Genomic DNA, 27,776 nt, shown 5'->3' with positions numbered 1-27,776 from the left:
GTCCACGCTTATCACTATTGCTTTGATTTTACTTTTTTGTATATATGATCCATAATGTGAAGTATTGTGCAAACACGAGGAAATCTGCAGATGCTGGAATTTCAAACAACACACACAAAATGCTGGTGGAACACAGCAGGCCAGGCAGCATCTATAGGGAGAAGCACTGTCGACGTTTCGGGCCGAGACCCTTCGTCAGAACTAACAGAAAGGAAAGGTACTAAGAGATTTGAAAGTAGGTGGGGGAGGGGGAAATGTGAAATGATAGGAGAGGACCGGAGCGGGTGGAGTGAAGCTGAAAGCTGGAAAGGTGATTGGCAAAAGTGATACAGAGCTGGAGAAGGGAAAGGATCATGGGACAGGAGGCCTAGGGAGGAAGAAAGGTGGAGGGTAGCACCAGAGGGAGATAGAGAACAGGTGGCATGATGGGCAACTCAGTATGTCAGGGATGGGGTAAGAAGGGGAGGACGGGCATTAACGGAAGTTAGAGGTCAATATTCATGCCTTTCTTTCTCCCTTATCACTATTGCTTTGATTTTTTTTGTATATGAATTTGTATACAAGTTCCCTCTCTTCAGCAAGAGTCATTCCTTTGCCGCCCGGCTGGCAGTTTCCGCAGCCACAACCCCCGCATTTTGGCTCGCATGCTGCACCAATACTATCCATTTCCGATTTCCACGCTCGATTTCCATAGCGGTTTTCTAGAACACGAAAGATGACATCTGCAGTTTTATAAGTTTTGAGGCGAAGGTCTCTTCTGACTTTGTCGTCAAGACTGTCCAGCAGTTGAACCTTTTTCACCTCTCTTGAACCGGTCAGCTCTCTCTGCCTCTGGATTGCTTCCCAGTCCTTTCTCCACCTGTGAAAATCACGTCTGCTGCCAGGAAACTTGGGAAGGGCCGTCGGTTTCAGTCTGACGGCTGGCGTGGGAAAATTGGAGGAAAAGCCCAACTCCGTTGGTGTTAGTATTTCAGCATCCTCCTTTCTCCTTCCTTCCTTTTTCAGGACTACAGTTTATTGCTCTTGCTGATCCAGCTCAAAGCTCACAGATTTCTGTTTCCTGGTCCTCCAGTTTCCGAGTCAAACAGTTTTGTCAAGCAGTATTTTCACTGCTCCCTTTGCACATGTGCAGCTTCCACACTCGAACGGGACTGAATACCCGAAGGTTTTAACCGGATTCCATTCAATGAACAAACAACTTTCCTTCTTTTCCATTTTTTATTTTTATTTTCACAAGTGTGGCATTTCATAGTTCTTAGTTATTAGTCAGTAGTCATAAATAATCAGTCATGTCAGTCATTAGTCTAGTCAAGGTTAGTCATAAGGCAGTAGCATTAGCATTAGGATTAGGTGAAAAACTGGCTGCCTCTCGGACTTCGGAGACAATTTTGGACGTGCACCTCCGTTTCTCTACTGGACCGTTATGATTCCAAACTGGGTGAACTCTCTCAAAGGTTCGCAAGCACTTCTTAAGCCTTGCGCCATTTTCAAGAAGTGCCTGCATGCGATGATCCCGATGGCGGAGTTAAACCAAACGCAGTGACAGCAGTGTTCCTTTCCCTGAAACAGTCTCAACAATTATTTAAAGTTCGGCATCTTACCGCGGGTTGTGACGCTGCTCTCGGACTGCCACTGTGACGCTGCGGGGTCCGCCCAAATGTTCTGGGCAGAAACCGCCCTCAGGCAGTAGGTTCCGTCCTCTCTGCCAGTGAATTCTTGCTCTTCCTTGATACCTTCCTGAAACTCAAATTTGACTTGACAATCATGCACATTTGGTGGAGATGGCCGAGAGAATCTCTTCCCAAAGACTGAGCAGGTGATCGGCCTCTACCCAGTGTGAACTCGCTGGTGTCTCAGTAGATTAGATGACAGCGTGAATCCCTTCCCACAGTCTGAGCAGGTGAACGGCCGCTCCCCAGTGTGAACTGACTGGTGTGCCAATAGTTTGGATGACTGTGTGAATCCCTTCCCACAGACTGAGCAGGTGAATGGCCGCTCCCCAGTGTGAACTCGCTGGTGGTTTTGTAGATCAGATGACTGAGTGAATCCCCTCCCACATTCTGAGCAGGTGAATGGCTTCTCCCCAGTGTGAACTCGCTGGTGTCTCTGTAAGGTGGATGAATGACTGAATCCTTTCCCACAATCTGAGCAGGTGAATGGCCTCTCCCCAGTGTGAACTCGTTGGTGACTGTGTAGGGTGGATGAATGACTGAATCCCTTCCCACAGTCTGAGCAGATGAACGGCCTCTCCCCAGTGTGAACTCGCTGGTGTTTTTGTAGATCAGATGACTGACTGAATCCCTTCCCACATTCTGAGCAGGTGAACGGCCACACCCCTGTGTGTACTCGCTGGTGTGCCTTCAGTGTGGATGAGCAAGTGAATCCCTTCCCACAGTCTGAGCAGGTGAATGGCCTCTCCCCAGTGTGAACTCGCTGATGTACCTTCAGTTTAGATGAGCAAGTGAATCCCTTCCCACAGTCTGAGCAGGCGAACAGCCGCTGCCCGGTGTGAACTCGCTGGTGAGCCATTAGATCAGATGACCGAGTGAATCCTTCCCCACAAATTCAGCAGATGACCAGTCTCTGCCCCGTGTGAACTGACTGGTGTGTCCACAGGTGGGAAGACCGACTGAACCCCTTCCCACTCACAGAATAGATGAATGGCCTTGCCCAGTGTGTAGCTTCAGTTGAGATTACCGAGTGAATCCATTCCCACAGTCTGAGCAGGTGAATGGTCTCTCCCGTGTAAAATGATGGACGTGTCAATTGGTCAGATGACCGAGTGAATCCCTCCGCAAAGTCTGAGCAGGAAGGATGGCTGATTGAATCTCTTGCTCCTTAAATATCTAGACAGAGACAGCACAACTGGTGTGTTGAGTTTGAATTCCCATAGACAAATTCCTGGTCGATTTTAACCTGTGAAAAGATTTAAAAATCCATCAGTGGGTGAAGGACAACATTTGAGATGAGATCACTTGAGTTGCCAAGGTGTGATCCGACATCACACTGTTACAATGAAGTTGAACACAAGTTGGAGAGAGAAATCACCTTCTAACTGGGCACAGTGCTGGTATCTGGAATGACCCTCAAACTCTCTGATGGTCTATAAGAGTGGGACACATGCCATCTCCAATCTGTGACTTGGCTCTGTTTGACTCTGTCCATTTGAATTAGTCCCTCTTCCCACTCTGAAAGGGTGTCTGGCCCCACGGTAAATAAACCCTCTCACGTAAATAGCCTTTGTTGACGTGCAGCTGGGGTTTCCCTTTATGTAATGTTAATATAAAGTGCCACAGTTTCAATGCCATGTCAATATCTCCTGACCTGGCTGGTGGCATAGTGGCATCAATGCCAGACTTCAGGATGAAAGGTCCCGAGTTCGAATCCAGCCGGCTCCCCTGCACGCATTCCATCCGTGCTGGGTTTCGAGCTGGTGATCTCTTTGGAAACTCACCCAGCAGAAGTTTCCCCTCATGTTCCCCTGAACGTTTCACCTTTCACCCTTAACCCATGGCCTCTGGTTATAGTCACACCCCATCTCAGTGGTAAAAGCCAGCTTGCTTTTACCCTATCTCTAACCCTCATAAATGTAGTATACCTCCATCAAATCTCCCCTCAATCTTCCACATTCCAAGGAATAAAGTCCTGGCCTGTTCAATCTCTCCTTATAACCCAAGTCTTCCAGATCTGGCAACATCCTTGTGATGACAAGGAAGGGGTTAGGGAGAATTGAGAGTGAGGGAGAGAGGGAGCAAGAAGGGAGGGCTGGAGTAATCTCGGGATTGCTGCCTGTGCCACGCGGCAGTGACAGTAGGAATGGAATGAGGTGGAGGATAAATGCGTGGCTGAGGGATTGGAGCAGGGGGCAGGGATTCAAGTTTCTTGATCATTGGGACCTCTTTTGGGGCAGGAGTAATCTGTACAAAAATGACGGGTTACACTTGAAACCTAGGGGGATTAATATCCTGGCGGGAGATCTGTGAAGGCTACTGGGGAGACTTTAAACTAGAATGGTTGGGGGGTGCGAATCAAATTGAAGAGACTAGGAGAGAAGTGGTTAGTTCACAAATAGAGAAAGCTTGTAGACAGTGTGAGGAAATCTAGGAATAATGGTGCATATTTCCCTGAAGGTGGAATCTCATGTGGTGAAGAAAGCTTTTGGTATGCTGGCCTTTATAAATCAGAGCATTGAGTATTGGAGTTGGGATGTGATGTTAAAATTGTAGAAGGCATTAGCGAGGCCAGATTTTGGAGTTTTGTATACAGTTCTGGTCACGAAATTATAGGAAAGATGTCAATAGAGTACAGAGGAGATTTACCAGAACGTTACCTGGGTTTCAGCACCCGAGTTACAGAGAAAGGTTGAACAAGTTAGGTCTTCATTATTTGGAGCGTAGAAGGTTGTGGGGGGACTTGATAGAGGTATTTAAAATTATGAGGGGATAGACAGAGTTGACGTGGACAGGTTTTTTCCATTGAGAGTAGGGGAGATTCAAATAAGAGGACATGAGTTGAGAGTTAAGGGGCAAAAGATTAGGGGGCAACACGAGGGGTAACTTCTTTACTCAGAGAGTGGTAACTGTGTGGAACGAGCTTCCAGTGGAAGTGGTAGAGACAGGTTTGATTTTGTCATTTAAAAAAAAATTGTATAGGTATATGTACAGGAAAGGAATGGAGGGTTATGGGGTGAGTGCAGGTAAGTGGAATGAGGTGAGAGTAAGCGTTCGGCACAGGCTAGAAGGGCCGAGACGGCCTGTTTCCATGCTGTAATTGTTATATGGTTTTACCGCGTACGATTCTGGTCTCCATATCCGACAGCGGGGAGCTTTAACACATACCGGAACCAACTGCAGCTCAACCCCAGCTGATGCGGGTGTTTCTCCTGTTCAGGTGGCGGTGAGGAAGGGGTTAATCTCGGGTTTGTGTAAATCCAGGGCCGGGTGCAAGTGGCAAAGGGCCGGGACCGAGCCGGACAACTGGAGGCTCCGGGCTCTCCAGTCTTGCATCCCTGGCGTTAGTTTTGCACTGTGTCGGGATCGCGGGATCAGTTTGTTGTGGTTCCCCAAGCTGGGAGGGTGGACGTGGGTGAAGGGGGCCTGTCTATGTGTCGGTGTGGGGTGAATGGTCAGAAGGGTGTGGGTGTGCGGGGGGTGGTTGGGGTACTGTGGGTTATCGGAAGTAACATGACTTGGGTGGATGGACAAGGGGTAAATTATGTTGTCAACGAGGGTGGATCTGGTCCAATGAATCAGACAGCTCAGCTCGCATGTCCTTTCAGGAGGCCACAATTCTCTCATCATCTTAATCACTGACTAATCTCCCTGTTAACATTGAGTTTGTTACAGAGCCCCAGAGCCTGGGAATGGCTGGGTGGTAGGAATCAGAGGGTGATGGTGAGAGACTGTTTCTTGGACTCGAGTTCCATGCTTAGTGACGATTCCTGGGGTTACACCCATTGCTACTTGTAATCTATGTCAATAATTTGGTTGAGAAAGTACAGGGTATGGGTAGAGAGTCTGCAGCAAGTTCAAACAAATACTGTTTTTGAAAGACAGTCAGTAAAAACACTCCCCTCTCTTTCCCTCTCCCCACTCAGAACTGACCAAAAGCTGCATCAGAGGATGTAAGATCTTGAACTGAGTGACCACTGTGAGGGAATGGGAGTGGTTTCAAAGGGCTGGGCTGCTGGAAGCACATTACCAGACCGGGACTGATTGCAACTGGGTCTGACAGAGGCATAACTGGTTCTTCTGGGCACATTCAGTCTCACTCCCCACTATTACCTACCTTCCTTTGTACAGGTATGTAATATCTAAAGGACCAGTGTTTGAGTAAACGAGACTCACCAAACATTCTCCTGACTGAATCACTGGAATCTCCGAGTCAGATTGGTTTCTCTCCAGTCGGTGCTCTCAGTCCTCGGGCTGGTACACTTGTTGCTGTTCCCTCGTCTTCAGTCGTGGTTTGCCTCCAGTTGGTGTTTTTCTTCCAATAAATCTCTCACCACAGGTCTAACTTTAACCAGAGAGACAATGAAGCACATTAATAATGAAAAGGAGAACTAAACTTTTCTGCTTAATGTTACTAAGAACAAAACTCACTGAAATTTAAACACTGAAGGCAGATTTAACGATCTCAGTGAACAATCTTTTATTGTCCCTCACATCTCACAGAACGATATGGGATAAGAAGGAGCCATCATTCAGTCATGGTAAGACATAAGACAGAATTAGGTGATTCGATACATCTGGTCTGCCCATCATTCAACCACGGCTGATTTTTATTCCAACACCATATCCCTGTCTTCCTCCTGTAAACCTGAAGCTACTCAGCAATCATGAATATATTAATCTGTCACAAATATATCCAAATTGGAGCCTCAACCAACCTCTGTGGCAACAAATTCCACAGATCAGACACCTTAAGGCCAATTTATTTTTTCTCATCTCAGTTTTAAAGAGAAGCATCTTTACTCTGAGACAGTGCTGTCAGATCACAGACTCGCTGTCTAATGGAAACATCCACTCCATGTCCACTGTATCCAGGCTTTTCAACATTCAGTCGGTTTACTTAACCATACATCCCTCCACCACCCCCACCATCCCTCTGAACTCCATTGAGCACAGGTCCAGAACCATCAAATGCTCCTCATACATAAAGCCGATCATTCCTGAGATTACTTATGTACACCTTGTTAGCAACAACTGTACTGAACACATTTCCAGGAATAACAAACAAATTGGTACCAGGATAATTTAAAGGGAAACATTGTGCTTTCTTTAGTGTTCTACTATCACATGTGTTGGCGCGTGGCCAAGTGGTTAAGGCGTTCATCTAGAGATCTGAAGGTTGCTAGTTCGAGCCTTGGCAGAGGTTGCATGTGTGTCCTTGTGTCCAGATCAGCACATCACAGGAAACATTCTCACCCCGAGACTTCCCAGTCTCTCGGTAAAGCAGGCAGTGAAATCAAAGATCCCCACAACCTGGGACGTTCTCCTTTCTCACCCACGCCAGTCCGGGAGAAGACACAACACCCATAAAGCTCCAGGTCAAATGTGAGGAGCCTCAGGAAACGAGGCCAGTTGGGAGGAAGTTAACGGGACTCAGTGGCCAACATCAGATTTCCCCAACACAACATGGAGGATGCGTGACCACCCACCTGGAGATTGAGAACATGCACAAAGAGATTGTTACATCTATGGTTAAATGGGAGGGGCAAATGGGATCACGTGACTGGTGGGGTCTAACATCCCAGGCATAGTTTACAGCTTCCTAGCACTCTGTGGAAATAAACAAACTTGCCCCTCACATCTCCTCTCACCTTAAATGTGTCAGACATTTCAAACCCCCAGGAAAAAACATACCCTCTGTCCACTCTACCTATTCCTCTCGTAATCTTGTAAACGTCCATCCAGTCTCACCCCAGCCTGGAGAAAACAACACAAGTTTGTCCAGCCTCTTGAATTAGCTCATGCCCTCTAATCCAGGGAGTATCCTGGTAAACCTCTTTTGCGCCCTCTCCAAAGCCCGGACATCCTTCCGAGAATGGGGGCGACCAGAACAGTATGAAACACTCCAGATGTGAGCTAACAAGTTTTACAAAGCTGCAACACAACTTCATGACTTTTGAACTCAGTGCTTCAACTAATAAAGACAACCATGCCATTTGCCTTCTTATCGACCCGATCAATCTGTGCAGTCTCTTTCAGGGAGTGATGAACTTGGAGTCTAAGATCCCTCTGACCATCGACACTGCTCAGGGTTTTGCATTTAACACTGTACTATCTCATACATTCAGGGGTGCAGTGCTACCAGAGCTCACAGCAGCGCCGCTCTGACACCTCTGTAAAAAAGTCAATATAAACAAGTGCGGAATTTAACAACCCCGCATATTAAATAGAGCGAATTTTACAGAAGCGGGGGTGTTGGCTGGTGGGGAGAAATACCACTAATAACATTAGGATATTTGATTGTTTTTGGTGAAAGCCTGGAGCTGTGACTGTTTTTTATTTAGGTATTTGTGAAATTCCTTCTCGCTCGTCCCGTTGTCCAATGAAGTTGGGAAATACCTGTACACAAATGCAAGCATTTTTCCGCTCTTTCCAATGGATACCATTGGATTCCAGGAAGGAGCTATATTAAGCACGGAATGAACATCGAAACCCATGTTTAAGAGTCGAAAATAATGAAAGAAAAATACACAAGCTAATCATCCAAAATCCTCTTCTACACCTGGATAAATTTAGTTTTGTTTTGGAAGCCAAATGGAAAAAAAATTCTAGGCTACAAGCTAGTTTTACGTCATTTCATATCATTAGTAGCTGATTAACTCCTTGGCCTCGCTCCACCAACTGTAGTTGATTGAAAAGAGGCTCTTTTTCTCTTTGTGTTGATAGGAAAAAGAGTAACTTAGTGAGACAATGAACGAGATGAAATGCATTTCCAAACCTCCTAAATGGTTGCTCTCCTCCCATTAACATTTGTCACTTCCAAAATACAATATTTTCTATTCGTTTAGTTGCGATAATAATTTATGTAAAGATTCTAGCTTCTTTAACTTTTTATATATTTAAACACTAAACAGGATGTATGAAGGTCGAACCATGTAACACCAGACGTGTGAGGATATTTTGAGTATCGACACTCACAGGTACACTTCAATATATTGAGAAAGGGATGGAGCAGTGGACCCAGAGTGAAGTGATAAGCAGGTGAGAGGACGTACAAAGACAGAGGGGATGAGAGGGAGTGGGAGGGAGGGGTATGAGGTAAATTTGTTCACCGGAAGGGGAAATCGATATTCATGCCATCAGGGTGGGTGGGGGCACCCAGACGGAATACAAGTTGCTGATCCCGCACCCTGAGGGTGGCCTCATCTTGGCAAGGGATGGGATGACACGTCGGAACGGGAATGGGAATCGGAATTGAAATGTCTGGACACCGGGAAGTCCCGCTCGGAGTGGATGGTTGAAAGATTAATTTATTATCAAAGCAGGAATTCATAAATAACACTGAGTTTTTTTCCTTTTCCGAGAACCACGAAACAAAGAAAACGTTAGTCGTTCAGAGAAAAAAAAAATGAAACTCCCTCCCCACCCCCCGCATCAAAAGGACGGCATCCCGATCATCAACCCCCAAAACCCACCCCTCCCGCCCGCACAAAAGGGAAGAAAAATATCGACACCCGTTAAAAACGTTCCTTCCCGACACAACTGCAGAGGAGCCGGTGTCAACAGTGTAGAGGCGGCCGCATCGGGAGCAGCGGACACAACGGGCGACCCCGGAAGATTCAAAGGTGAAGTGTCGCCTCACCTGGAAGGATGTTTGGACAACGGAAAGAGTTCGGCCGTCCGGCCCTGTCACTGTGACACCCCGAACTCCACATCAAATCCGTCCAAACGAATCTGGGCGAACTTTAATGACCAATAAATATAATTCCTCTCAGCGATCAGCTGTCTGAGTGATTCCCTGACTCTGAGAGGAAGGGGTATCTATGGTCCACACTGTCAGGGTGTTGAGTTTACCAGGAGACAAAGACTGCAGGGACGAGAGGTTTTCTGTTGACTAATACACTGTGTGTGGATCCCGCTGGCAATTCTGGTGTTGTGACCCGAATCGAGACAAACACCACGCTGCCCACTCCACCAACAACACGGCACAGCCGGACACATAACAGGGGACTTTACATCCCACAACCCTGGATTCAGTGATGAAACCCCTGATTAATGTTGTCGTCTCACCGAAAAATCCATTAACCCTAACCCTGCAATATGGTGTAAAATCCCGCTCCCCATATTAACACGGGTTATACAGACCAAAGAGCAAACTGCCGGAGGAACTCAGTGGGTCGGACAGCATCTGTGGAGGGAGATGGACCGTAAACATTTCGGGCCGAGACCCTCCCTCTGGACTGAGAGTGGAGGGGAAATAGTCAGAGAAAAGAGGTGAGGGGTAGGGATGGGGCATGAGCTGGGGAGTGAGAGGTGGATTCAGGTGAGGGGGGAGGTGGAAGGTGAAAATAGTGACAGGGGTGGGAGCTCAATGGTTGGGGCAACACGGAGCTGCAGAAGATGGAAATTAATTCCATAAACAATGAGGTTAGAGAGTATTTGTTATAGAGAGTGCAATGAAGATTCACTTGACTGATCCCTGGAGAGGTGGGGTCATAACCTGAAGAAAGATCAAATGTGGTAACTCTAAATGTCATTTAGAGAATCGAGGACTGAGAGGTGAACACATTGAAATGCAGAACATCATTACCGGTTGAACCAGTGATCCCAGTCTCTGAAAAAGGGGATGGGAATCGAGCCCGTGACTCTGTGACCTGGGGGTGGAGGGAAAGGGATCGCGGTAGATATGGTGTGGAAAAGTAGACATGTATCTGGTGTAAATATGGAATAATGTGGGGAATGCGGCGGATGGGTCGGGCAGCATGTTAGGGCCGAGGAGCAGAGTCACCAGTTCAGGAGGGAGACCCTCCACCCGTCACCTGATCCCGTTTCCTGTTCACGTTTTTCTGCAGATCTGCAGTATTTGCGGGTCACTGCTCGACGTGTACGTGTAGCTTCACCTTTGTCCCTTTCAGAGAACGCAGTGAGATCCGGATCAAATAGCTCCACACAATTAAATTAGATTATTACATTTACACAATTAGAATAGCTTATTACATTTTTTTTATATTTTTGTACTATATATATATATATACTTACTTTAAGTCACAATTGTTAAGATCCTTTGTTAATTAGGTTCTACTGCTACCGCAGAGACAACGAATTTCATGGCATATGCTGGTGCTATTAAACTTGATTCTGATATTGATATGGGAGACCCACCGCCAGTCACCTGATCCCAGTTACCGCAGATCGTAATGTGAGATTGAAGCATTTTCCATATATTTGCTTTCCACAGAAATGACAACTGGTCAGTTTCCTTCTGTGGTTCCGGAGCAGAAGCTCAGTCTGTCTAATATTTCCACACAATTAAAGTGGTGTATTTGTTTATTATCATCACGTACTGAGCTACAGTGAAAACCTTGCCTGATGTAACATCCACACAGATCGATACATTACAACAGTACATTGAACTCATAGACAACAAAAAAATAACTGTAACAAAGTATTATGGCTGCAGAGAAAGTGCGGTGCAGATAGACATATGGTGCAGGGTCACGTCGAGTTACATTGTGAGGCCGAGTCCATTTTATCATTCATTTGGCTTATAACTGCAGACAGGAAGCCGTTCTTCAGCCTGGTGTTACGCACTTTAAGGCTTTTGTATCTCTCCGCCAATGTGGGAGCGGGTTTGCAGCAAGAATGTCCGGGTTATGAGGTTCTTTGTGTACATGGCCTGCTTTTCCGAGGGAGGGGAAGTGTAGGGAGAGTCCATGGAGTGGAGGCTTGTTTCTCTGATGTTCTCTGCTCTCCAAAGTTCTCTGCAGTTTCTTGCAGTCATGGGCAGAGCAGAAGCCATACAAAGGCATGAAGTATCGACAAGGAGCTCAGAGACCTCGGCCTTCACCCTGCCTTGTGTAGCTGGATCCTGGACTTCCTGTCAGATCACCAGCAGGTGGTAAGAGTGGGCTCCATCTCCTCTGTCTCTCTGACCCTCAGCACACATACCCCACAGGGTTGTCACTTTGGCCCTCTCCTTTACTCTCTGTGCACCCATGACTTGTGTTGCCACCCACAGCTCCAATCTGCTAATTAAATTTGCTGAGAATACTACATTGATTGGCCTAATCTCAAATAATATCTTTCAATCGATCAAATGCCTCCTGACAAGGTTCAGTCCAAACAAACTTTTCACCCATCTTCAGGAGATTAGTCAGAGGAAGAGCGAGAGCAGGAAAGTTCTTACAGAACTTACGATAATATCCATCCATTCCCAGAAACCTTCTCAGAGCCTTCTTACCAATCAGAGATATGCTCTTCCCAAGTGTCACTCCCTGTGACTAAGTCATCAATATAGGCATCTGTGTGTTCTAACCCTCGAATTTCAAAATTAATCATTCTCTGGGATGTTCCTGGAGCATTTTTCTTTCCAAAAGGCAAAACATTGTATTCATACAACCGAGATGGTGTCGCAAAGGCAGAAATTTCTCTATGTCTGTCCGTCAATAGAACACACCAATACCCTGTCAACAGATCAATCTTTGTAAGAAATTAGCTATTCCAACTTTATCGATGCAATCATCTATCCTAGCGACAGGATAGGCATCTGTTTTTGTTACTTCATTTACCTTCCCATAATCTGTGCCCCTGAGACCTACTGAATCTGTTTCCACGCTTACAACAATTGCTCAGCCAATTTACATTCTCTACGTTCATGCGATATGGGTGTTGTTTAATCGGTTTGGCTTGACCAATATCTGCATCATGTAATGAGACCGTGGTTTGCTTGCGAACATCGGGAAAGAAATCTTTAAACTTCAGAATTAATTCCTTCAGCTGTTGTTGTTGCTTTGGCTGCAGATGAGCCGACTTGTTATCAATGTTTTCTGGAACAACGGAGTTCATTAGCCGAACTGGGACCACGTTTGGCTTGTAAAAAGTCTCAGACGAGTCAATTGTTTCAAGCTCAGGGTTGCCAGATTCATATGTTTTGACAACAACACACACAGATGGTGCCTGATTGTCAAAACAAGGCTTTATCATATTTATGTGTGCCAGGTGTGTTAGTTTACGTAGGTTGTGTGTTGTAATAACATAATTCACATCATTAAATTGAGAGACTATTTCATACGGTCTATTGAATTTCACCTGAAGTGGATTCGTCAACATAAGGCAAGCACCTTATCTCACACCTGGTATTTTCTTTCACAACCCTGCTTATCAAACCAACACTTCATTTTGTTTTGAGAAATCTTTAAGTTTTGTCTCGCTAGACCACAGAATTGGTGTAGTTTATTTTTGAAATTTAAAACATAGTCTAACAAGTTAACATGTAAATCCCTACCAATCCACCGCTCCTTTTACAAGGTCAAAGGTCACCTCACTCTGCGTCCAAATACGAGTTCAAATGGAGTAAAGCCCAATGATTCCTGAACCGACTCTCTTACTGCGAACAAAAGCAAATGTATTCCTTCATCCTAGTTGTTTCCATTTTCAACACAGTATGTCTTAATCATTGTTTTGGGGGTATAGTGAAATCTTTCTAAAGCCCCTTGTGATTCTGGATGGTATGTAGACGATGTAATTTGTTTTGCTCCCAGTTCAGAAACTACCTGCTGGAATAACCCAGATGTAAAATTACTTCCTTGATCAGACTGGATTTCTTGAGACAAATCGAATAAAGTAAAAAAAAACTCAGTAAGAGCCTTCGCCACAGTTTTAGCTTTAATATTTCTGAGAGGCATTGCCTCTGGGAATCTGGACGCAGTACACATAATAGTTAGCAGATACTGATGGCCAGCTTTAGGCTTTGGCAATGGGCCAACATAATTCTCTATATCTTTAGAAAAGGGTTCACAGAATGCAGGTATAGGTCGGAGTGGGGCCACTGGGGTGACCTGATGAGGTTTAGCCAAAACTTGACAACTGTGACAAATCCCAGCATTAATTTCTGGTTTACCCTGGTTATCCCTGCTACTCTTTTCGAAACTCTTATTCAGGGTAACCATAACCTTATGAGTTAAAGCAAACTGATCTGCTAATCTAGCAGACTCCTGCATAGTGGCAGCATCATTTCCATCTAAATACATCTTTATGTCATCAGGGACACACTTTTTGGATTCTTCAGTTAAAACCAACTCGTTCAAGCTGTTAAAATCATTATTTATATTTTTTATATGTGCACCAGCGGGCAATACACACAAATTACTCATAAGCAAATTCCATATAAGTCTGTTTCACAGGTTTCTTCAAATTTCTAAACTTTTGCCTTTATGCTTCTGGGACCAACTCATAAGTTTTGAGCACAGCCTGCTTCACTAGGTCATAATGTGTGGTGCGTGGCCAGCTGGTTAGGGTGTTGAACTAGTGATCTGAAGGTCATGTTTTCGAGCCTCAGCCGAGGCAGTGTGAGTGTTTTTGAGCAAAGCACTGAACCACACACTGCTCTTGCACGTTTATAGCCCAGTGGCGATGATTGGTGCAGTATAAAAAATCAGCTGCTTCATCAACTGGCAAAGCAGTATAGGCATGCTAAGCCTTTCCCTTTATTACACTTTATGAGACAATTTTCTGTCTGTTTTTCTGCCTCTCTAGCCTCAAACTGCCTCTGCCTTTCCGCAGCCTCCATCTTTAATTTTTCTCACTTGTACTGGAGCTCAAGCTCACGAGGTTTACTTTCAGGAAACCCCTCCAACTCCTCCACTTTAAACACCCCCTCAGATACATAATGTTAAGCTGTTATCCTCTGCATCTCCTCATTGTCAATTTCACCTTAGCAAGTTTTAACCTTTCAGCAATACTCAACAACTCAACCCTTCTGGCGTCCTCTAATGCCACAGAGGTTGGCGCTTCCTGACATCGATCAACATCCATTGCTGCAAATTTTCCAAACAGAAATAAATCAAAAGAGATTTCCCCAATGAAATTGATAATTAATCAATCCTCAAATTTGATCATATCCCAGAAGCAGGCCCCATTTTGTTACGAACCTTAACGCTTCAGAAACGAACCACCAGCAACAGACTACTACTGGAGTCTGTTTTTGATGTGAAAACAACAATGCTTATTAGTATCCATTTATACTATAGTAACTTCAGCAAATTAAATGAAAATTAACAGTGTTATGTGTATATATGTGTGTAAATATAACTCCCAAACTATTGAGCTCGGGGGAAACAAGGCTTGGAGTCTTCAGATGGTAAAGTATGAATGTTCAGTTCATCCACAAAATAGGTGATGAGAGAGATATTTGTAATTCAGGGTAAATGTCGAGAGAAGGCAGTTATGTCGAACAGCAATGGAGATGAGGCTGAGTACAGAGCTATGGTGGAAATCTTTGTCACATGGTACGAGCAGAATCATCTGCAGCTTACTGTGAAAAAGACTAAGGAGCTGGTGGTGGACCTGAGGAGGGTTAAGGCACTGGTGACCCCTGTTTCCACCCAAGGGGTCAGTGTGGACATGGTGGAAGATTACAAATACCTGGGGATACGAATTGACAATAAACAGGACTGCTCAAAGAACACACAGGCTGTTTACAAGAAGGGTCAGAGCCGACTCTATTTCCTGAGGTGACTGAGGTCCTTTGACATCTACCAGACGATGGTGAGTATGTTCTACGAGGCTGTGGTGACCAGTGTTATCATGTTTGCTGTTGTGTGCTGGGGAAGAAGGTTGAGGGTAGCAGACACCAACAGAATCAACAAACTCATTCGTAATGCCAGTGATGTTGCGGGGGTTGAACTGCACTCTCTGACGGTGGTGTCGTAAAAGAGAATGATGTCCAAGTTGCATGCCATCTTGGACAATGACTCCAATCCGCTCCATAGTATACTGGTTAGGCACAGGAGTACATTCAGCCGGAGACTCATTCCACCGAGATGTAACACTGAGCGTCACAGGAAGTCATTCCTGCCTGTGGCCATCAAACTTTTCTAATCTTCCCTCATAGTGCCAGACATCCTGAGCCAATAGGCTGGTCCTGGAATTATTTCCACTTGCAAAGATTAACTTATTATTATTTAATTATTGATGGTATTATATTGCTATATATTTCTACACTATTCTTGGTTGGTGTGGCTGAAATGAAACTCAATTTCCCTCAGGATCAATAAAGTACGTCTGTCTGTCTGTCTGTTCTACAGGTTCCACAGTGGTAAAATGAGAGACCAGTTGCTGTAGATTTTATCAGTCATCTTTACAAATCTACATACAAATTATCACCAAAAGTGACTTGTCATGAGGGGTATCATCTTCAAATGAATGACCACGTCACACCCAGGCAAGGGTTAACACATAAGTGGACTTCACAGGATACCTCAAATCAGATACACGTCTATGGATCAAACAAGGGGACAACCACACATTCAATGTACAGTGAATGGATAATTAACCCACCCTTGTGGGCACAGGAAAGTTCTAAACAGTGACCTTTAGCCACTAGTTCCCTGGTTTCAATCCTTCCATTTTTCATCCATCTCCATCTGACTCTGAGTGTCTGTGTCCTCGGTTAAAACTAAACAAGCTGCGAGCGATGTAAACAAGCTGCAAGTCAGACTGATTCACCTTCTTAATTTCTCTTAAAATGAGTCCATATCAAACGAAACCTAGGGATTCATAACAATGGCCACTCCCCACTATGAACTGACTTGTGTTCCAGTAGTTGGGATGACTGAGTGAATCCTTTCCCACAGACTGAGCAGGTGAACGGCTTCTCCCCAGTGTGAACTTGCTGATGTCTCTGTAGGTTGGATGACTGAGTGAATCCCTTCCCACAGTCTGAGCAGGTGAACAGCCTCTCCCCAGTGTGAACTGACTGGTGCGCCAGTAGGTGGGATGACTGAGTGAATGCCTTCCCACATTCTGAGCAAGTGAACGGCTTCTCCCCAGTGTGAACTCGCTGATGTCTCTGAAGGGTGGAAGAGTGTGTGAATCTCTTCCCACATTCTGAGCAGGTGAACGGCTTCTCCCCAGTGTGAACTCGCTGATGACTATGTAGGTTGGATGAGTGAGCGAATCTCTTTCCACATTCTGCGCAGGTGAACGGCTTCTCCCCAGTGTGAACTAACTTGTGTTCCAGTAGGTGGGATGACTGAGTGAATCCCTTCCCACATTCTGAGCAGGTGAATGGCTTCTCCCCAGTGTGAACTCGCTGATGTCTCTGTAGGGTGGAAGAGTCAGTGAATCCCTTCCCACAGTCTGAGCAGATGAACGATTTCTCCCCGGTGTGAAATCGCTGGTGACTCTGTAGTGTGGATGACCAAGTGAATTTCTTCCCACATTCTGTGCAGGTGAACGGCTTCTCTCCAGTGTGAACTTGTTGATGACTCTGTAGGTAGGATGACCGAGTGAATCCCTTCCCACATTCTGAGCAGGTGAATGGCTTCTCCCCAGTGTGAACTCGCTGATGACTCAGTAGTGTGGATGGATCAGTGAATCTCTTCCCACAGACTGAGCAGGTGAACGGCTTCTCCCCAGTGTGAACTCGATGATGTCTCTGTAGATTGGATAATTGAGTGAATCTCTTCCCACATTCTGAGCAGGTGAATGGCTTCTCCCCAGTATGAACTCGCTGATGCTTCTGTAGGGTGGATGAATCAGTGAATCTCTTCCCACATTCTGAGCAGGTGAACGGCTTCTCCCCAGTGTGAACTCGCTGATGTCTCTGTAGGGCAGATGAATCAGTGACTCTCTTCCCACATTCTGAGCAAGTGAACGGCCTCTCCCCAGTGTGAACTCGTTGATGACTCTGTAGGGTGGAAGACTGAGTGAATCTCTTACCACAGTCTGAGCAGGTGAACGGCCTCTCCCCGGTGTGAACTCGCTGGTGACTCTGTAGGTGGGATGACTGAGTGAATCTCTTCCCACACACTGAGCAGCTGAACGGCTTCTCCCCTGTGTGAACTCGCTGATGACTCTGCAGGTAAGATGACTGAATGAATCTCTTTCCACAGACTGAGCAGCTGAATGGCTTCTCCCCTGTGTGAACTCGCTGATGTACCAGTAAGCTGGATGACTTAGTGAATCCTTTCCCACATTCTGAGCAGGTGAAAGGCCACTCCCCAGTGTGAACTTGCTGGTGTGCCAGTAGTTGGGATGACCGAGTGAATCCCTTCCCACACTCTGAGCAGGTGAATGGCCTCTCTCCAGTGTGAACTCGCTGATGACTCTGTAGTGTGGATGACTGAGTGAATCCCTTCCCACAGACTGAGCAGGTGAATGGCTTCTCCCCAGTGTGAACTCGTTTGTGACTGTGCAGGTGGGATGACTGAGTGAATCCCTTCCCACATTGTGAGCAGGTGAACGGCCTCAGCCCAGTGTGAACACGCTGGTGTGCCATTAGGTCAGATGACTGAGTGAATCCTTTCCCAGATATTCAGCAGATCACCAGCCTTTGCCCAGAGTGATCTGACTGGTGTGTCCACAGGTGGGAAGACTGACTGAATCCTTTCTCACACACAGTACAGGTGAATGGCCTTGCCCAGTGTGAATGTGCTGATGTACCTTCAATTGTGATGACCGAGTGAATACATTCCCACTGTCTGAGCAGGTGAACGGCCTCTCTCCTGTGTAAAATGACGGGCGTGCCAGTTGGTCAGATGACGGAGTGAATCCCTCCCCACAGTCTGAGCAGGAAGGATGATCGAGTGAATCCCTCCCCACAGTCTGAGCAGGAAGGATGGTCGATTGAATCCCTCACCCCACTTCTTAAATATCTGGACAGAGACAACAAAACTGGTGTGCCATGTTTGAGCTTCCTGGAGATAAATTCCTTCTCATTTTTAACCTGTAAAAGATTTACAAAATCCATCAATGGGTTTAGGACAACATTTCAGATGTGATTACTTGAGTTGCCAAGGTTTGATCTGGAATCACACTGATACAGTGAGGTTAAACCCAGGTTGGACAGATAAATCATCTCCTGACTGGGCACAGTCTGGAATGACCATCAATTCCCTAATGCTGTTCCTGTTTCTATAAGAATGGGGCATTTCTGCCATCTCCAATTTGTACCTTGGCTGAGTTGGACTCTCTCCATTGGTATTATTCTCTGTTCCTGGTAAGCTGCATGGGTGCCTGGCCCCACAGTAACTGAAACAGTCTCACACAAATAGTCTTTCTTGATGTGCATCTGGGATTTTTTTTTATGTATTATTAACTTTAAGTGCCACAGTTTTAACGCTATATAAAAAATTCCTGTTGAGGTGAATGGTTGGTCTCCACAGCTGTTAAAAAGACAGAGTGAATTTTTGTAATATTTCAGATTCTTGTAGAAAATTACAACACAGAAACAGGCCCTTTGGGCCATCTAGTTTGTGCTGAACTATTTAATCTGCCCACTCCCATACCCCTACCATCCAGGTACCTACATGAACCTCTGAAATGTTGAAATTGAGCTTGCATGCACTTCTTGCGCTGTCTGCTCATTCCACACCCGGAAGACTGACCGTATGAAGAAGTTTCCCCTCATGTTACCCTTAACATTTCACCTTTCATCCTGAACCCAGGGCCTCTGGTTGTAATCCCACCCCATCTCAGTGGTAAAAGCCAGCTTGCATTTACACTATCTATGCCCCTCTATCACAATCAAATCTCTCCTCAATCTGCTACATTCCAAGGAATAAAGTCCTGACCTGTTCAATCTTTCCTTATAACACAAGTCCTCCAGACATGGCAACATCCTTGTGAATTTTCTCTGAACTCTTTCAAAGTCCTTACATCTTTCCTGTAGGTTGTGAACAAAACTGCACTCAGTACTCCAAATTAGGCTTCAGCAATGTCTTCTGCAAGTCAACATAACATCCATCTTTTGTTGTCAGTATTTTTGTTCATGAAGGCCATTGGGCTAAAATCTTCCCTTCCGTCTCTATCTAACTGTGATACCACTTTCAGTGAATTAAGGACTTTCTTCTTCAAGAGGTCCCTTTCTTCTATAACACTCCCCTGTGCCCGATCAGTCACTGTGAAAGACCTCCCTTGGTAGGTCAGACCAAAGTGCCACAACTCACACTGGTCTGCATTAAATTCCATTTTCCATTTCTCAAACCATTTTCCCACCTGGTCCAGATCACACTGAAAGCCCTGATAGTCCTCCTCACTGTCCACTACACCACCAGTCTTGTTGTCATCCACAAATTTGCTATCCAGATTACTGATATAGATGAAAAACAACAACAGATCCAGCACTGATCCTTTTTGCAACCACTAGTCACAGGCCTCCAGTCAGAGAGGCAACCATCTGCTACCACACTCTGGCTTCTCCCAAAGACAGTGTCTCATTCAATTTACTGTCTCATCTTGAATGCTGAGTGACTGAACCTTCTTGACCAAACTCCCATATGAGACTTTGTCAAGTGCCTTGCTAAAGTCCATGTAGACAACATCCACTTGCCTTGTCTTCACCCACTTTCCTGATATCTTCCTCGAGTAGCTCCATTAGATTGGTTAGACATGACCTATCATGCACAAAGCCATGCTGTCTATCCTTAATCAGTCCACATCTATCCAAATACTTATATATCCGGTTCCTGCACATATGTCCCAATGACTTTCTCACTACTGCTGTGAAATTCACCAACATATCACTTCCTAGCTTAATTTTAGAGCTTTTCTTGAACAGTGGATCAACATTGTCTGTCCTCCAATCCTCCAGTACCTCACCTGTCACTAAGGATGATTTAAATATCTGTGCTTGGATCCCAACAATTTCTGCACTTGTCTTCCACAGGGTGCCAGGGATCTACATTTCAAGCCCTGGGAATTTATCCACACTAATTTGCCTTCAGACAGCAAACACTTCCACCTCTGTAATCTATACAGGGTCCATGAAGTTGATGCTGCTTTGCCTCACTTCTATAGACTCTTTGCCCATCTTCTGAGTAAGTACAGATGGAAAACTACTATTTAAAACCTCCCCCATCTATTTTGTCTCCCGTATAGATTACCATTCCGATCGTCCAGAGTGGGCATGTTTCTGTTCGGACCTTCTCCACGTTTCTGTGACAGAGAAGCTGGCCAAACTTGTCTGGAAGGGGATTCTGGTAGGAGTGATGACGGAGCAGCAATGGCTGGAGTTTCTGGCAGAAACTCGGAAGGTGAGTGATAGACACATCCCAAAGAAGTGGAAGCATTGGAAAGGCATGAGGACACAACTGTGGCTGAAATGAGAAGCTAAAGCCAACATAAAAGACAAAGTGAGGGCAAACAAAAGAGCAGAAACTATTGGGAAGCTTTTAAAAACCAAGAGAAGACAACTGAAAAAATTGTCGGATGAGCTCACGGTGTGGAATTACGATATTGCAGTCATTAATGAGTCTTGGTAGCACCCAACTGTCTGAGGTATTTAGAGGAACAAAATATCCGGGGCCTCAATATCTCTTGAAAACCAAGGTTCCCTGCACCAGTTACCTTTCAACTTTTAGTTTTGCAGGCACGTACAAACTCTACACCTGCAAAATTTCACTTCTGAAGAACTCCCACTCACCAAGTACACATTTGCCAGAAAACAGCCTGTCCCAATCCACACTTGTCAGATCCTTTCTGACACCATCAAAATTGACCTCTCTCCAATTTAGAATCTCAACCTGTGGTCCAGACCTCTCTTTTTCCATATTTACTTGGAATCTCATGGAATTATGAACACTATTCTGTGTCACCAGCCCTAGATCATTTCCTAACAGCCTATTGCACACTTCTACATTGGGAATTCTACATCCCGATTAAGGGCACATTTGACAAACTCTACCCCAACTAACCCTTTTACAGTATAGGAGTCTCAGTCAATATATGGAAAATTAAAATCACTTAATATATCAAGCTTTGTTTCTTGGCATAGTCTGCGATCACCAGAGAAAAAATTGTCGCTCTAAATTCCTCAGACTGTTGGCTGGAGCCAAGTTCCAGTAACGGCTACAATATCATAATATATGTTCCATACACACTGGTTGTTTGGTGACAAATACACAACAGTGCTCTTTCACTTCAGAGCATTGAAAAGTTTGAAATAGGGACCTAAATCCTAAGAACTTTCAACAGGGTTACAATTGAGAGTATTGTAACTGGCTGTGTCACTGCCTGGTATGGGGACTGTACTTCCCTCAATCACAGGACTCTGCAGAGAGTGGTGCAAACATCCCAAAGCCAGGACCAGCAAGCTCTGGGACAGCTTCTTCCACTGAGCCATCAAACTGATTAATTCATCCTGATTCATCCTGTATCTCTATGTTATGTTGACTGCCTGTTGTACACACTATTTATTATGACTATAAATTGCACATTGCACATTTAGTCAGAGACATAATGTAAATGTTTTTTTCTCTTCATGTATATGAAGGATATAAGTAATAAAGCCAATTCAATTCAATTAACCCCCTCCATTATCTGTTCTGTCATTCTGGTTCCCTCCCTGCCTGCAACTTTAGTTTAACTCCCCACTAGCACTTGCAAGCCTTACCACTAGGAAGTTAATCCTCTTCTAGTTATGTTCCCCTAACTATCGAATCCCCTATCACACCTTTGACTTAGCTCTGCCAGATAATTCCTCCTACAACAGTTTCTAAAGTGTCCTGCCTGTTATTGTGGAAAAGCCAGGTGTTACAAATTTCAAAGCCTTATAAATACCGACTCCACAAACCTTGGCCCAACAAGCAGCAGACATGTGCTCCGCTAAGTCCCTGCCTAGCACTCTGAAAATTAAAATACTTAATGCCCACAAAGCAAGAGAAGACAGCAAAGAGTTTACAGCTAGCCATTTCCTTAGTTCGTAATGTACTTAAGAAATGTCAGTTAACAGGAACGGTGGAGGTCATTTTGAGGTCCAGAAGACCAAGAAATCCTTCCGAGAAAACTGCTTGTAGGATTGCTAGAAAGGAAAATCAAAACCCCCGTTTGACTGCAAAAGACCTTCAGGAATATTTAGCAGACTCTGAAGTGGTGGTGCACTGTTCTACTGTGCAGCAATACCTGCACAAATATGACATTCATGGAAGAGTCATCCGAAGAAAAATTTCCTGCATCCTCACCACAAAACTCAGCATCAGAAGTTTGCAAAGGGACATCTAAACAAGCCTTATGCATTTTGGAAACAAATCCTGTGGACTGATGAAGTTACAAAATAACTTATTGGCCACGATGAGCAATGGTATGTTTGGAGAAAAAAAGGGTGCAGAATGAACAGAACACCTCTTCAACTGTTAAGCAAGGGGTGGATTGATCATGCTTTGGGCTTGTGTTACAGCCAGTTGCATGGGAATATTTCACTGGTATAGGGAAATGGAATCCAATTAAATACCAGCAAATTCTGGAAGCAAACATCACACCGTCTGTAAAAAAGCTGAAGATGAAAAGAGAATGGCTTCGACAACAGGATAATGATCCTAAACACACCTCAAAATCCACAATGGACTACCTCAGGAGGCACAAGCTGAAGGTTTTGCCATGGCCCTCACAGGCCCCTGACCTAAACATCATCAAAAATCTGTTGATAGACCTCAAAAGAGTAGTGCATGCAAGACGGCCCAAGAATCTCACAGAACTAGAAGCCTTTTGCAAGGAAGAATGGGCAAAAATCCCCAAACAAGAATTGAAAGACTCTTGGCTGGCGACAGAAAGTATTTAGAAGCTGTGATACTTGCCAACGGGGTTGTTACTAAGCACTGACTATGGAGGGTGTCCAAACTCAGGCCCTTTTCCTTTTTTATTATTTTGAAACTGTAAATGATGGATGCAAAAGAGTAATCTTGCTTAAAATATTAAACAATGTGTCATCTTTAAATTCATGCCTTTTGGAAATCAGGTCATTGTTTTACTCGCTTAGCTGTTCTCAGGAACAGGAATTTTGAGCAGGGGTGCCCAGACTTTTGTATGTCACTGTGTGCAATTTTCTTACTAAATGATGCTTTAAAAAGTCAGACTTCCAAATATCACTCCCCTTCTTCCCACTTGCAAATTCTCCAGCAAATTTTGCATCACCAAAATGCAAACAGGTACAACCAGTTTCTGTATTTTACATAAATATTTCCACTGAACCCTCCCTCAAGTGACGGACGGTGATGAACTCGGTTATGGCAATGCCAATGAATATGAAGGGAAGGGCAGCAGTTTGACTCACTAGAGTCTGGCATATTTGTGATTTGAAGGCTGCTTGATGCCCAGGACAAAGGTGCTTGATATCATTATGTACCAAGACAGAACGGGTCAAAACATGTCCTCACGTGTAGAAAAGTCCAGAACAAGAGGAGGTAGAACAAGCAACACACACAAAATGCTGGAGGAACTCAGCAGGCCGGGCTGAATCTATGGAAAAGAGTCCTAATGCTGTTCCAGCATTAAAAGAGTTCCAGCTTCTGCAGATTTTCACTTGCTGCGGTAGGAGATAGAACAAAAGTGATTTTCTCAACAGCTGATAGAAAGATTTTGTTCTCTTTTTCCGAGTTCCTAATCCTTGCATTCAGATAGCTGGAGCTCAGCTCCGTCTGTGAGATCTATCTGCTCCCGTTCCCTGATTAGCCGGAAGCTCCCCGGGGCCCGTGTACGGATCGTGGGGCTGAGAGAGAAGAAAAAATCTGGCCTGTGCTGAGTTTGCGGGCGACAGCCTCCGGTTCTCACAGCAATTGTCACCCAATTAGAGTCAGAAAAACCCTTACCTTTCCGATCCTCCCGACATTTTGTATACTGCGCGCATGCGTATTTATCGGAGACGGCTGCGATCCTGACGCCTGCGCATTTGATCGGTGCTTCAAACGACAGCGAAATTTTAAACGTGGTGATTTATGGGTAAGTATGGTGCCATTAAAAGATTCTGCAGGGACCGGTTCCACGTCCATATCTCAGTTTTTTTTTCTGTGTAGAAAACTCAGCAGCTTTCTTAACGCAGAAAGCGGCTCCCATAAACGATACACTCAATATCAACAGGCATTTCGTGTTCTGAAACAGATCTGAAACAAAAGAGATTCTGCATTTGCTGGAAATACAAAGATGATTACACACAAAATGCTGAAGAGGCTCTGAGGTTCAGGCAGCAACTAAGCAGAGGAGTACACAGTCTAGACATGCTGAAGGGGATCGGCTTATATGCTGCCCATTTATTCCTCTCCACATTTGCTGCCTGATCTGCTGATAATCTGCAATGTTTTGTAGAAATTAAGCATTTTGTTTTTCGATTAACCAGTTTCCAAATGTTTCTCATCTTTCCTTCATAGCCACAACCCGCTGGTCTGGTTCCTCTTCCTCCTCCTGCTCGGAACCTCCAGACCCCATCTCTTTCCGGAACCTCAAAGCCCTGATTGGTGCTGGTAATTCTTTGTTTTCTGACTCTGCTCCACCGAAGATTCACTCGCCAGTCCGCTGTCAGGGTTTAGAGGTGCATTGCAACAACCCAGCTGTCTGAGGCACAGTCCTTTGAAATTGGTGAAAATGATACAAAATTTGAAAAGAGCAGGGAAAAAAGGAATTTACCCACTTTAGTCCAGCGCCCTGAGGAAGGTCAAATACTCAGCGAGCTCATCGTGTTAATTAGTCAGGGGAAAATCATGCAGGAAATTCATGCAGGTGTATAAGATGATGAGAGGCATTGATCGTGTGAAAAGTCAGAGGCTTTTTCCCCAGGGCCGAGATGGCGAACACGTGGGGGTCATAGTTTAAGGTGCTTGGAAGTAGTTCAAGGGAGGAGTCAGAGATATATATTTTTTTATACAGATAGTGGTGGGTGTGTGGACTGCACTGCCAGCGACGGTGGTATAGACGGGTACAATAGAGTCTTTTAAGATAATCTTAGACAGGTACATGGAGCTTAGGAAAATAGAGGGTTCTGTGGTAGGGTAATTCTAGGCATTTTCTAGAGTAGGGTACACAGTCGGAACAACATTGTGGGCCGAAGGGCCTGTAATTTGCTGCAGATTTCTCTGATTCTAAGAAATCCAAGGGAAATCACTTCTCCCACAGAGTGGTGACACCTTGCAACAGCGAGAGTGAGAGGTAAATTTGAAAATACTGATATGGAACAGAAACCTGGGCAGGGACCAGATGGATCGAGTGGACGCTCTAGTGTAAATTGTGAGTTTGGCAGTGACATTAAGTACCTGCGACATGGGATTTGATACAGAATTGATTTATCTTTCACAGATCCACAATATTAAACACCAGTCTAGTTTAAGGCTAACATCAGCAGAACAGACTCCTCCAATGCTCAGTGACCAGGGTTCTATCCAGGGAGCGATGAGCAGCCGCAAGAACTGCAGAATCTGACAGTAACAGTCCCTCATGAACCTGCAGCTGCCTTCAGTCGCCGTGATGTTAAACATTTAACACGGAGCTGATTTGAACTTCCTCCCTGATGTGAAGTTGTTGGTGTTGCAGCAGCTGGGATGATTGAGTAAAACTCTTTGCTCACTGTGGCCTCTATTTATTGTAAACACACCGGAGCATCACAAGGTGGGTTCACTGAATGAGTCTCTTCACACACATGGAGCAGGTGAACGGCCGCTTCCCAGAGCGAAGCTGTTGGTGTATCTGCGATGGCCGACAGAATCCCTTCCAAAATGAGAGCCAGTACTGCTATAACGTCAGGGCGATGTATCCAATCAGATAACGGGCATGGACACATGTTCGGGCTCTCCTTGCAGCAAGAGGGAGCGTTGTCTTCTCCGCCATCTCCGCCTCCACATTCAAGGATCGGCGGCATTCAAGCGCTGGTGAACTGACAGATACAGCGGAACTATCGTGCTGTTGTGTTTGTGATTCCCATACACAAATCCTTTGTCTTTTCTAAACTGTTAAAAGTTTACAAACCACGTCAGTGGGTGAAGGACAACATTTCCACTCAGATTATTTAGTTTCCATGGTGCCTTCAGAGAAAAACACTGTCACATCTCAAAACAATTTGGGGGGACAAGACTTCATCTTTTAACTGGCCACAGTTCCGGAATCAACCACAACATCAAACTCTCTGCTTCTCTCTCTGTGTCAAAATGGATCATTCCTCCCCTTCATCAGTCTGTGACTTGGCTCAGTCTGTCTGTCTCCTTCACATTCTGAGCATGCGCCACACACCCACTGAGATCACATTTTATTTACACGGCTGTGACTAGAGACTTTCAGATTATTATGTCCCTCCCGGCATTTGACGGTGGTAAACTCAGAGTTAGCAATGGTATTGACCCTCAGGAGTAGGTGATTAGGCTTTTTCGTTGGAGATGATAAACTGCCGGTAGTGTGTGGCTGGATGAGTGGGTCGTTTTCAGACTGGAAGGAGGGAGCGTTTGGAGTACCCCAGAGATCAGTCCCTGACCACAGTTGTTCACAGTTTATTGTCCTGGAGGAGGCAACGAGATGTGAGATGTCCCAGTCTGCTGGTGAGGCAGAAAGAGTGGAGTTGGTGGAGGGGAGGCTATTCACATGCAATTTCGTAGCTTTGCAATCAGTACATAGTGGACTGTGGGGCTGCAGTGGCGGGTCCCAATCTGCTAATTACATTTGCTGACGGCACTACATTGATCGACCGAATCCCAAATAATGACGAGGCAGCCTACAGAGAAGAAGTCATCACCCGGACACAGGGGTGTCAAGAAAACAACCTCTGCCTCGTTGTGACAAAAACAAAGGAGCTGGTTGTGGATTACAGGAGGAATGCAGACAGGGAGCACATTCAACATTTCCAAGTCTGTTATTGACACAAAATGCACATTTTAATAGTGATCATGACACAATGTATTTTATATATTGTTGATGACAGAAAACATATTTATAGATTGTTACTGACAGAGCCTCGTATAACTTGTGTTCCGTGTGTTATCTGAATGTACTTGCCTGTGATGCTGCTACAAGTCAGTGTCTCTCTGTACCTGTACCTTCCCGTACTTGTGCACTTTACAATAAATTCAACAGGACCTGAGAAATCTCAGTGAGATTTGATTAGTGATGATCATCTTGGCAGCTCGGTAGGTCGAATGTATGAGACAGTACACTGTTGAATGCAAAACCCTGAACAGTGTTGATGATCACAGGGATCTTAGACTCCAAGTTCATCGCTCCCTGAAAGAGACTGCACAGATTGATCGGGTGATTAAGAAGGCAAATGTCATGGTTGTCTTTATTAGTTGAAGCATTGAGTTCAAAAGTCGGGAAGTTGTGTTGCGGCTGTTACGAGCCTGCGGTCGTACAGTGACTGTT

At 45.0% G+C, this 27,776-nt stretch overlaps 1 protein-coding gene and 1 long non-coding RNA gene across 4 annotated transcripts; one reads left to right on the top strand and one right to left on the bottom strand.

Moving 5' to 3' along the window:
• Window positions 1–1,029: 1,029 nt before the first annotated feature.
• LOC132386230 (gastrula zinc finger protein XlCGF26.1-like) lies at window positions 1,030–24,294 on the bottom strand. Of its 3 annotated transcripts, XR_009509436.1 has the most exons (4): window positions 24,254–24,294; window positions 10,710–18,396; window positions 5,847–6,015; window positions 2,537–2,916 (listed from the first exon to the last, which is right to left on the bottom strand). XR_009509436.1 is itself a non-coding variant. In XM_059958510.1 (2 exons), exons 1-2 carry the CDS (start codon window positions 17,947–17,949, stop codon window positions 1,828–1,830), a joined length of 1,962 nt encoding a protein of 653 aa, XP_059814493.1. In that variant the 5' UTR covers window positions 17,950–18,732; the 3' UTR covers window positions 1,030–1,827. The 3 variants fall into 3 exon arrangements, 1 of the variants encoding a protein (XP_059814493.1); XR_009509437.1 differs by lacking the exon at window positions 24,254–24,294 and having other exon boundaries at window positions 12,990–18,731; XM_059958510.1 differs by lacking the exons at window positions 2,537–2,916; window positions 5,847–6,015; window positions 24,254–24,294 and adding an exon at window positions 1,030–2,245 and having other exon boundaries at window positions 16,406–18,732.
• On the top strand, window positions 7,533–9,448 carry LOC132386231 (uncharacterized). Its single transcript, XR_009509438.1, has 2 exons — window positions 7,533–8,711; window positions 9,035–9,448. It is a non-coding gene; the product is annotated as an uncharacterized LOC132386231 (long non-coding RNA).
• Window positions 24,295–27,776: the final 3,482 nt, after the last annotated feature.

This window comes from Hypanus sabinus, unplaced genomic scaffold, assembly GCF_030144855.1.
Source record: "Hypanus sabinus isolate sHypSab1 unplaced genomic scaffold, sHypSab1.hap1 scaffold_107, whole genome shotgun sequence".
NCBI classification, from domain to species: domain Eukaryota; kingdom Metazoa; phylum Chordata; class Chondrichthyes; order Myliobatiformes; family Dasyatidae; genus Hypanus; species Hypanus sabinus.
This window is presented reverse-complemented; position numbering and strand designations above follow the sequence as displayed.

Coding starts and splice junctions, on each gene's coding strand:
- LOC132386230 (XM_059958510.1), bottom strand. CDS start 17,949: ATGGCACACCAGCGTGTTCACACTGGGCTGAGGCCGTTCACCTGCTCA. Junction 2,246..16,405: donor TCAGTTCACACTGGGGAGAG/GCTGTTCACCTG, acceptor CACTGGGGAGAG/GCCGTTCATCTGCTCAGACT.